General features: G+C 39.4%; 2 protein-coding genes across 5 annotated transcripts in view; one reads left to right on the forward strand and one right to left on the reverse strand.

Annotated features, from left to right (window-relative positions):
* Window positions 1-5,642, forward strand: part of LOC128698477 (macrophage migration inhibitory factor homolog) — a 62,192-nt gene extending 56,550 nt beyond the window's left edge. The window contains exon 5 of the transcript XR_011392878.1: window positions 5,152-5,642. The gene's annotated coding sequence lies outside the window, so the exon portion shown is untranslated. The remainder of the gene's footprint in view (window positions 1-5,151) is intronic.
* Window positions 1-12,069, reverse strand: part of LOC128692929 (transcriptional regulator ATRX homolog) — a 51,828-nt gene that overhangs the window by 6,387 nt on the left and 33,372 nt on the right. For all 4 annotated transcript variants that reach the window (XM_053782279.2, XM_053782281.2, XM_053782280.2 and 1 more), the window contains one exon: window positions 6,517-6,609. In XM_053782279.2, coding sequence (XP_053638254.2) covers window positions 6,517-6,609 — 93 coding nt within the window. The remainder of the gene's footprint in view (window positions 1-6,516; window positions 6,610-12,069) is intronic.

Genomic DNA, 12,069 nt, shown 5'->3' on the forward strand with positions numbered 1-12,069 from the left:
TCATCATTTGTAGTAGTCTCAGACTCCCTTAGTGCTCTACAGGCTATACGAAAATTTGATACATCTCATCCCCTAGTTCTCCGTATCCAACTTTGGCTACGCCGTATCTCTACCAAACATAAAGATATTGTTTTTTGTTGGGTCCCTGGTCATGTCGACGTACAGGGCAATGAACAGGCAGACACTGCTGCGCGGTCAGCAGTACATGACCTACCAATTTCCTATCGAGGTGTTCCATTTCTGGACTATTTTGCTGCAATAGCTACCCACCTTCGCACCCATTGGCAGCAACATTGGTCAACTCTGCTCGGTAACAAACTTCATTCTATTAAACCGAGCATAGGTTACTGGCCGTCTTCTTGTCATCAGTGCCGAGGTTGGGAGACCACTCTCTCCCGCCTTCGCATTGGCCACACTCGTCTTACTCATGGGTATCTCATGGAGAGGCACCCTGTTCCTCTCTGTGAGCAGTGTCAAGTTCCAGTATCGATTAGCCACATTCTGTTAGACTGCCCTCTCTATCAACGAGCGCGCAGAATTTACCTCCAACGTCGTCTTCGTTCTACTACTCTCTCTTTACCTTCCCTTCTTGCTGATGGACCCTCCTTTAATCCTGACTCTCTCATTGACTTCTTGACAACGACTGATTTACTCCACAAACTCTGATGATACTTTTCGCACTCCCCTCAACCCTTTCTAGTTCAGTCTCTTGCTGCCCTTTACCCTTTCACCATCCACTACCCCGCTGTCATCCGTAACCTATTACTCATCCATCTCCCTTTTGCCACCTGATGCCCTCACTTCCTTCCTGCCCTGCAGCGCTGTATAGTCCTTGTGGCTTAGCGCTTCTTTTTGATTATAATAATAATAATAATTGATCAAGAGCCCCTCACCAGCATCAAGGAACCTCCCTTTGAGGGGATTTATAATTATAGCTACTGTATATATAATATACAGTAGACCGTTATTTAACATGGTAGTTACGTTCCTGAAAACAGTGTATTAGGTAAAACCGTGTAAGATGAACTGAAGAACTTAAGGGAAAAATAGGGTTACATTCCTGAGCATCCCAAAAAAGCCAAACAATTTTTTTTTTTAGGCCTCCACATCTTACAAAAATAAAAGTAAATATGTAATTGTTGTTCATTGTGATGTATTATGTTGTTTTTACTATTAAGACTACAAATATAACATAAATAATAGTATTTCTTACCTTAAATTGTGGGTGCTGGTGTTTGTGGATGATTGTGAAGAGAGTGGAGAGTTATGCTGTGGCCCTACTGGGCTGAGGTGGATGGTAGAGGTTCTGGTACTGAAGCTGATGGTTGTACTGGAGTGTCTAACTTTAAGTCATCCAGTTAGTCAAGTAATTCAGTAAGTCAGTCGATTCATTCAGTCAGTCACACAAACTTACGTTTACCTCTTTTTTATGTGTACAAAGTAACACTTCACTATGGCCACAAGATGTCTTGTCTGATATCTCTGTTTCCTTCATTAATTCTAAGACTTAAATGCTTACACCTTTTCTTGCCACTTTGAGCAACACTGGTATGCCTACTGGGTGTCATGACTGCTTGGCAGATACAAGATATAGCAATTAAAAGATCAAAACACAATTCACAATCACAAGCTTGTAGCAGAGAAGTTGAACTGGACTGGGATGGTGAGGTGGTGGCTGGGGACGGCGGGAGGTCTCCCCCACTGATCCACAACAAGGTGGCCACTTGAGGAAAAGGGAATTTTTTTTCCTTCTCGCAAGCTGTACCGTGTTAAATTCATCTTGCAACGTGTTACATAAAATTGTGCTGCAATTCTTCAATCGTGCTATACCCAAATCATGCCAAATAAACTCTTGCTCAGTGATGGTCTACTGTAACTATTTTATGGCTGTGATGAATGGTTTGAAAAACCGACAAGTTGAAGATTGAGACACTTATGCAGCATATGGGAATCTTTATTCAGGAAACGTTTCGCCACACAGTGGCTTCATCAGTCCAATACAAAGAGGAAGGCGTAAGGAGAGGAGGAGAATGAGGTAATCAGTCCCTCAACCTGGAGTCGATGTGTTCAGTCCATCAATCTTGTAGAATGTACAGCATAGGATGGTACCACTATGACCCCGCCTCCATCTGCTTCACGTCACCTCACTACAGTATATAAGCCACGTCTACGGCCCTATGCTGTACATTCTACAAGATTGATGGACTGAACACATCGACTCCAGGTTGAGGGACTGATTACCTCATTCTCCTCCTCTCCTTACGCCTTCCTCTTTGTATTGGACTGATGAAGCCACTGTGTGGCGAAACGTTTCCTGAATAAAGATTCCCATATGCTGCATAAGTGTCTCAATCTTCAACTTGTCGGTTTTTCAAACCATTCATCACAACTGTCAGACACGGCAGCATCATGGGGTCTTGTTACAAAGAATTCTTCAACACTTGTTCAACCTTTGGACGAAGACCTACTTCGACTAGTGGATGGTACCACTATGACCCCGCCTCCATCTGCTTCACGTCACCTCACTACAGTATATAAGCCACGTCTACGGCCCTATGCTGTACATTCTACAAGATTGATGGACTGAACACATCGACTCCAGGTTGAGGGACTGATTACCTCATTCTCCTCCTCTCCTTACGCCTTCCTCTTTGTATTGGACTGATGAAGCCACTGTGTGGCGAAACGTTTCCTGAATAAAGATTCCCATATGCTGCATAAGTGTCTCAATCTTCAACTTGTCGGTTTTTCAAACCATTCATCACAACTGTCAGACACGGCAGCATCATGGGGTCTTGTTACAAAGAATTCTTCAACACTTGTTCAACCTTTGGACGAAGACCTACTTCGACTAGTGGATGGTACCACTATGACCCCGCCTCCATCTGCTTCACGTCACCTCACTACAGTATATAAGCCACGTCTACGGCCCTATGCTGTACATTCTACAAGATTGATGGACTGAACACATCGACTCCAGGTTGAGGGACTGATTACCTCATTCTCCTCCTCTCCTTACGCCTTCCTCTTTGTATTGGACTGATGAAGCCACTGTGTGGCGAAACGTTTCCTGAATAAAGATTCCCATATGCTGCATAAGTGTCTCAATCTTCAACTTGTCGGTTTTTCAAACCATTCATCACAACTGTCAGACACGGCAGCATCATGGGGTCTTGTTACAAAGAATTCTTCAACACTTGTTCAACCTTTGGACGAAGACCTACTTCGACTAGTGGATGGTACCACTATGACCCCGCCTCCATCTGCTTCACGTCACCTCACTACAGTATATAAGCCACGTCTACGGCCCTATGCTGTACATTCTACAAGATTGATGGACTGAACACATCGACTCCAGGTTGAGGGACTGATTACCTCATTCTCCTCCTCTCCTTACGCCTTCCTCTTTGTATTGGACTGATGAAGCCACTGTGTGGCGAAACGTTTCCTGAATAAAGATTCCCATATGCTGCATAAGTGTCTCTATTTTATGGCTATTTAGCTGTATAACCCTTGTGGGTTTAGCACTTAGTTATGATTATAATAATAGTTATACAGCTATGTTACAACTATTGTATAGCTATTATATAATACTTAGTAAAGTTGCTATATATAACTACATAATTAAATGTGCACTATGGGGAAGTGGAAAAGAATTCTTCCTCTGTAAGTCATGCATATCGTAAGAGGAAACTAAAATGTCGGGAACGAGGGGCTAGTAACCCCTTCTCTTGCATACATTACTAAAGTTTAAAAAGAGAAACTTTTGTTTTTCTTTTTGGGTCACCCTGCTTTGGTGGGATACAGTCGGTTTGTCAAAGGAAAAAAAAAATTAAATCCTAGGTATTAGGTTGGTAGACAGCAGCCACCCAGGGAGGTACTACCGTCCTACCAAGCAAGTGTGAAACGGAAACCTGTAATTGTTTTACACGATAAGATTGCTGGTGACTCAAACATGCAAGGTTTCAGGTATAGTATACCGTTACATAGTTACATTCCTGAAAACCCTGTTAGGTAAATCCGTATTAGATAAACTGAAGAACTTAGGGGAAAAATGGGGTAATGTTCCTGGGAGCCCCAAAAAAGCCAAACATTTTGTTAACCTCCAGATCTTACAAAAATAAAAGTGAATATGTAATTGTAGTTCATTTCATGATGTATTATGTTGTTTTTACTGCTTAAGACTACAAATGCAACAGAAGTAATAGTATTTCTTATATTAACTTGTGGGTGCTGGTGTTTGTCGATTATTGTGAAGAGTGGAGAGTTATGCTATGGCCCTATTGGGCTGAGGTGGATGGTAGAGGTTCTGGTACTGAAATCGATGGTTGTACTGGAGTGTGCATAAATTCTGTAACGGATTTCTGGGCTATTTTACCCTGCAGCACATTATACAGCTGACATTAAGGTATCAGCTGCTCTAGACCATTTCAGAGCACTGCATCAAGATTTGTCAGGGTGTTCTTCAGTGAAAAAGTAACTAAGTCAGTCCAATAAATCAGTCCAGCAAGTCAGTAATGTCTGTCAAATGAGTCAGCCAGTTATTCATCACACAAACTCACATAATTAGCTTATTCTTTTTAACTGTACTAACTGACATTTCATCTAAGACTTAAACGCTTATACCTTTTCTTGTCACTTTCAACAGCACTCGTATGCCTACTGAGTGCCATGATTGCTTGGCAGATACAAGGTATGGCAATTAAAAGATCAAAACACAATTTACAAACACAGCTAGCTCCTACGAAGCAACTGTACTGGACACACATGGGTGAAGGCTGGGATGGGGGTGGCAGGGGATAGCAGTAGGTCTCCCCCATTGACACAGTGGTCTGACCAACAGCAAGGTAGCAACTTGAGCTGGGGAAATTTGTTCTGCGCCCGCAAACGGAACCACGTTAAGTTAATTTTACAAAGTGTTGTGTAAAATTGTGCTGCAATTTTTCAATAGTTCAATAACCAAAACATGGGAAATAAATCTGTGCAATATAATGGTCTACTGTACATCTTGCTACTTCTACTTACATTTATGTTACTCTACATCTGCATGTACAAGCATATATTGACACACCCCTCTGGGTTTTCTTCTATTTTTTTACTAATTGTTATTCTTGTTTTATTTCCTGCTATCTCCATGCGGAAATGGAACAGAATTCTTCCTCCCTAAGCCATGCGTGTTGTAACAGGCGACTGAAATGCCAGGAGCAAGCGGCTAGTAACCCCTTCTCCTGTATATATTACTAAAGTTATGAAGAGAAACTTTTGTTTTTCTTCATGGGCCACCCTGCTTCAGTGGGATACAGCCAGTTCAGTTCTTGTTTATTTCCTCTTACCTTGTCAGTATTGTATACCTTTCTTGCATAATGTATATACTGCAACCCATTATGCTTGCTTCAGTGATCAATACGATAAAGGCATTCACATTACAGGTTTTCTTTTTAAGATTTTTTAACAATGTATAATGAAATCATCCTCATACACTGAAAGAGTTAGAGGTCAACTTTCGGTGTACAGTAAATGGTATGTGAAGAGATGTTAAAACAAGTGTTTAATAATATGATTCATGTACACTTTGGTGAAAACCTTTCATGGCCAACACATTCAATAATTTTTGTAATTTACTAATAAACATTCAAAATCTATGGGTTTCATCTTGTTTCTGAACACCCTGAATATTAAACAGCTATTAGAGCTATATCTTATAGCTATGAGAGCTATATCTTATAGCTATGAGAGCTATATCTTATAGCTATATAATAACTATTATGCAGATATATACATATACCTAAGCAATATTGAAATGAGGAATCCCACATGTAGACAAACAGAAAATTAAAGTTAATCTGTGTATTTCAACCTCAGTCTGGGGAGGGACAATGCTTTAGAATCTTGGGCTAACAATAATAGAAAAACCCAAGATCAGCTACTGAAAGAAAACACAGCTCCACAACTAAAAGAAAATAGAAAGTGAGGGAGTCGTACTGAGGTAAAATTGATAGAAATGCCCAAAAGTGACTGAAAGAAATGTGAAATTAGAGTGGTTGTATTTTATTCAGTGATCTTCAAAATCAAAGTGCAGAAAAAATATTAATGAAACTAGGTGGTAATTTGAGCATGCAAAGAGAATGATATAAATGAATAATGAGGTTAAAGAAAAACTGCTAAATGGGCTATATGTCACATCATGTCTTCAATGAAAAAAAGCTGAAGAGTACATATGCTTTAAGGGCATATGTAGGCAAAAGAATTTAAATATGTTTATGGCTTTTCTGGCACTCCCCTTCAATAGGAAAAATATGTATCAAAACAAATAAAAAAAAAAGGTAAAAATTGAACCTGGAAAATTTTCAGATTTCATTACCATTTAACTGGATTTTTTTTGCTTCTTTTGAACATATTTAATGGAATTGCATAGTCAAAAATTATTACACTACTAAGACCTATACTAAAAACATGTTATCTAATAAACATTCATTAATAATAATAGCTACAATGTTAACTGTACATCTGTCATACCTTCAAGCCCAACCTCTTCTGTGTGTCCAACTCATCCAATTTCTTTTGTTTTTCTTCCTTCTTCATTTTAAGGAGATCCTTGTAACTTACAGCCTTGAAAAATAAAAATATTATAAATACCATAAAAAGTAGGATAGAGGAAAAACCAGAAGAGCATTAAAGTGAAGGCAAGAAATGTGTGAGTTTACCTATTTGTACAATAATAGTTGCTGTGCTGGTGATGTCTTAGTTTTTTTTTTTTATGTATGTAAAGTTTGTAGTAACCACCCTCTTTGTGAAGAAATACTTCTGGATTTCTTTCAGCACTGAGTCTTTAATGCAATTTTTTATCTTTCATTATTTTTGTATTTATAACACAGACACTACACTAAAGCTACATATTCCAATTTAGGTTTAGCATACATTGTGGATAGCTTTCTAACTTATCAACTGACCTGTCCTTTGATTTGCAAGTTACTTCTTTAACTTAATTAAGAGGATTTTCAACAAAGGCAAATGACAGGTCAAGCAGAACATATCTTTTTTCGAAATATAGTCACATTTGTATTTATAATTTTATAAGCTAATCTCTCTTCATATGTTATTTAGGTTAGATTTGGTTTAGTTGATTCAATTATCATTAATTCCTGACTATTATTTTGGAAAATAGAAAGTACCAATGTAGCAGAAGACAATAAAGTTAAAATTGCAGGGATGGGGGGAATATTGTGTTAGAGTGGTTGGTATTTTTGTTTAATATATGTATGAAAGAGGGGAAGGTACCTAGGGATTGGCAGAGAGCATGTATAATTCCTTTATATAAAGGGAAGAGGGACAAGACAGTGATGGAGTGAATGATGGTGAAAGTTTTTCTTTTTCGGGCCACCCTGCCTTGGTGGGAATCGGCCAGTGTGATAATAAAATAAAAATAAGTTTACTGAGTATACCATGAAAAGTGTATGGTAGGGTTATTGAAAGAATTAGAGGCAAGACAGAATGTAGGATCGGATAAGCAAGGAGGTTTTAGAGTGGGTAGGGGATATGTAGAGCGAGTGTTTACATTGAAGTATATATGTGAACAGTATTTAAAGGTAGGGAAGTTTTCATTGCATTTATGGATTTAGAAAAGGCATATGACAGAGTGGATAGGGGAGCAATGTGGTAGATGTTGCAAGAATATGGAATAGGTAATAAGTTACTAAATGCTGTAAAGAGTTTTTATGAGGATAGTGAGGCTCAGGTTAGGGTGTGTAGAAGAGAGGGAGACTACTTCCTGGTAAAGGTGGGTCTTAGGGATGTGTAATGTCACCATGATTGTTTAATATATTTATACATGGGGTTGTAAAAGAAGTAAATGCTAGGGTGTTGGGGAGAGGGGTAGGAATAAATTATGGGGAATCTAATACAAAATGAGAATTGACACAGTTACTTTTTGCTGATGATACTGTGCTTATGGGAGATTCTAAAGAAAAGTTGCAAAGGTTAGTGGACAAGTTTGGGAGTGTGTGTAAAGGTAGAAAGTTGAAAGTGAACACAGAAAAGAGAAAGGTGATGAGGGTATCAAATTATTTAGATAAAGAAAAATTGGATATCAAATTGGAGAGGAAGAGTATGGAAGAAGTGAGTGTTTTCAGATATTTGGGAGTTGACATGTCAGCAGATGGATGTATGAAGGATGAGGTTAACCACAGAATTAATGAAGGGTGAGTGGTGCATTGAGGTATATGTGGAGACAAAAAACATTATCTATGGAGGCAAACAAGCGAATGTATGAAAGTATAGTGGTACCAACACTCTTATATGGGTGTGAAACTTGGATTGTAAATGCTGCAGTGAGGAGGCAGTGGAGATGTCTTGTCTAAGGGCAATGTGTGGTGTATATATTATGCAGAGAATTCGGAGTGTGGAAATTAGAAGGCGTGGAGTTAATAAAAGTATTAGTCAGAGGGCTGAAGAGGGGTTGTTGAGGTAGTTTGGTCATTTAGTGAGAATAGATCAAAGTAGAATGACATGGAGAGCGTATAAATCTGTAGGGGAAGGAAGGCGGGGCAGGGGTCATCCTCGAAAAGGTTGGAGGGAGGGGGTAAAGGACGTTTTGTGGGCAAGGGGCTTGGACTTCCAGCAAGCATGCGTAAGCGTGTTAAGAGTGAATGGAGACTAATGGTATTTGGGACCTGACGAGCTGTTGGAGTGTGAGCAGGGTAATATTTAGTGAAGGGATTCAGGGAATCCAATTATTTTTATATAGCCAGACTTGAGTACTGGAAATGGAAAGTACAATGCCTGCACTTCAAAGGAGGGGTTTGGGATATTGACAGTTTGGAGAGATATGTTGTGTATCTTTATAAGTATATGCTTCTGAACTGTTGTGTTCTGGGCACCTCTGCAAAAACAGTGATTATGTACGAGTGAGGTGAAAGTGTTGAATGATGAAAGTATTTTCTTTTTGGGGATTTTTCTTCTTTTTGGGTCACCCTGCCTTGGTGGGAGACTGCCAACTTGTTAAAAAAAAAATACTATCTGAAAAAATCATTTCAATTTATTATTCGTCTATATACTGTATGTTGATTGCATCAAAGGAATAAAATGCTGACAAAATGATAAATAAGATTTAGTATGTGCAGTTTCTTGGGTATCTTCATTGGAAAAATTATTTGGCTGTGCAAAAGGCTTAATCCATCTCATACAGAGGCAGAAGGATGGAGACTTATAGAATGGAGCCAGAGAAGAAGTGCCATAAATCAGACCAATAAGGTGGACGACAGATTAGCAATGAAATCGCAGATTTGGAGAGATACAGCAGTTGAAGACATCACATAAGGGTGGAATTCACTAGTGGAAGGCCACACTTATAAGATGGGCCAGAGGTTAACAATAGTGTTGTAAGCGATAACACTGGTACCAAGATTCATTACATTAAAGGCATAAGAAGCATAGAACAGACCCAACTACTAATGAAGGAGTATGTCATACCTTGTAGGGGATGTAACAAGAACAACACACACACAGGTGAAATAGCAAGACCTTTCAAACTGGGGATTCATGAATACAAATAAGTTTCCAGTTGATCATCAACAATCTGCAGACAAAAATGGTTTTAGGCCACCCTTACAGCAATCTTAAAACATCATTCCACAGAGGTTGGGCAGCTTCAGCAACTGTGCTGCACACAGTTATCAGGCAACACCAACCCTCATGCACCATCATGTGATATCTTCTAATCATGTGTTCTACTGGTAGCTGACTATTGTCTCTCTTCATGTCACTTATCTCCACTTACTATATATGTATATTTATAGTTGTCTGCATTAACCCTTTCACTATTGCGACTCCTGCTCACAAACTTGCTCTCAGTGTTGAAGAATTTTCAACAACAAAATAAAATTATTTTTTCCTATGAAATGATAAAGAATCTTTTCCCAATGGTAATGAAACCAAAACTACGAAATTTGATGGAAAACTTATGGAATTACACTCTCATGAAGTTAGTGGTCTCTGCGACATTTATGTAGCAGCAATTTTGCCACTGCACAAATGTCACAGACATTTTTGGCTTTAGGAAAGGTAGGGGGTGTGTGGACCAGGTGTTTACAGTGAAACATATAAGTGAACAGTATTTAGATAAGGCTAAAGAGGTCTTTGTGGCATTTATGGATTTGGAAAAGGCATATGACAGGGTGGATAGGGGGGCAATGTGGCAGATGTTGCAGGTGTATGGTGTAGGAGGTAGGTTACTGAAAGCAGTGAAGAGTTTTTACGAGGATAGTGAGGCTCAAGTTAGAGTATGTAGGAAAGAGGGAAATTATTTCCCAGTAAAAGTAGGCCTTAGACAAGGATGTGTGATGTCACCGTGGTTGTTTAATATATTTATAGATGGGGTTGTAAGAGAAGTAAATGCGAGGGTCTTGGCAAGAGGCATGGAGTTAAAAGATAAAGAATCACACATAAAGTGGGAGTTGTCTCAGTTGCTCTTTGCTGATGACACTGTGCTCTTGGGAGATTCTGAAGAGAAGTTGCAGAGATTGGTGGATGAATTTGGTAGGGTGTGCAAAAGAAGAAAATTGAAAGTGAATACAAGAAAGAATAAGGTTATGAGGATAACAAAAAGATTAGGTGATGAAAGATTGGATATCAGATTGGAGGGAGAGAGTATGGAGGAGGTGAATGTATTCAGATATTTGGGAGTGGACGTGTCAGCGGATGGGTCTATGAAAGATGAGGTGAATCATAGAATTGATGAGGGGAAAAGGGTGAGTGGTGCGCTTAGGAGTCTGTGGAGACAAAGAACTTTGTCCTTGGAGGCAAAGAGGGGAATGTATGAGAGTATAGTTTTACCAACGCTCTTATATGGGTGTGAAGCATGGGTGATGAATGTTGCAGCGAGGAGAAGGCTGGAGGCAGTGGAGATGTCATGTCTGAGAGCAATGTGTGGTGTGAATATAATGCAGAGAATTCGTAGTTTGGAAGTTAGGAGGAGGTGCGGGATTACCAAAACTGTTGTCCAGAGGGCTGAGGAAGGGTTGTTGAGGTGGTTCGGACATGTGGAGAGAATGGAGCGAAACAGAATAACTTCAAGAGTGTATCAGTCTGTAGTGGAAGGAAGGCGGGGTAGGGGTCGGCCTAGGAAAGGTTGGAGGGAGGGGGTAAAGGAGGTTTTGTGTGCGAGGGGCTTGGACTTCCAGCAGGCATGCGTGAGCGTGTTTGATAGGAGTGAATGGAGACAAATGGTTTTTAATACTTGACGTGCTGTTGGAGTGTGAGCAAAGTAACATTTATGAAGGGGTTCAGGGAAACCAGCAGGCCGGACTTGAGTCCTGGAGATGGGAAGTACAGTGCCTGCACTCTGAAGGAGGGGTGTTAATGTTGCAGTTTAAAAACTGTAGTGTAAAGCACCCTTCTGGCAAGACAGCGATGGAGTAAATGATGGTGAAAGTTTTTCTTTTTCGGGCCACCCTGCCTTGGTGGGAATCGGCCAGTGTGATAATAAAAAAAAAAAAAAAATATTTTTGGCCAATTCCACTGTTCCAGTCGACCAAACTCACAGCTATTTCACTAGAACTCCTTTCATTCTATCGATTGAGCACAAGAAACCACCCATTTACCTATTTCAACTACCTAATAAAGTGATCAGAAATTGGTAATTTGGCCAATTTCATACAAAATTCAAGGAAGGCCACTTCAAAATAGGGTCCAGAATTAACAATTCAAACATTCCTAGCACTAAAATAACATTTTCTCTGTTCATTAGTCACGTCTCCAGTCCCCTCTTATATTACGCTTGCTTTCCATTTTGAATTTTTCACACAAAAAAATAGAATATTTACTGTTATGCACACTACTCCATTATTGTAAACATGGTATAAATAATATCAGCGCATTTGTGAAAGCATATTCGACCCATCAGTTGATATGTATCAAACGCGTGACATGATTTGTTTAAGCTTGAACATCTGCAAAAATCGAAGATTTCTGCTACTTTGAGCTCAATTTCAAGGTACTTTTAGACTGTAATCCATTCAAAATCATCTCTACTTCTGTAATGTATCTTTCATTTGTCAAATGAGACCAAGAAAA

This window comes from Cherax quadricarinatus, chromosome 38, assembly GCF_038502225.1.
Source record: "Cherax quadricarinatus isolate ZL_2023a chromosome 38, ASM3850222v1, whole genome shotgun sequence".
NCBI lineage: Eukaryota > Metazoa > Arthropoda > Malacostraca > Decapoda > Parastacidae > Cherax > Cherax quadricarinatus.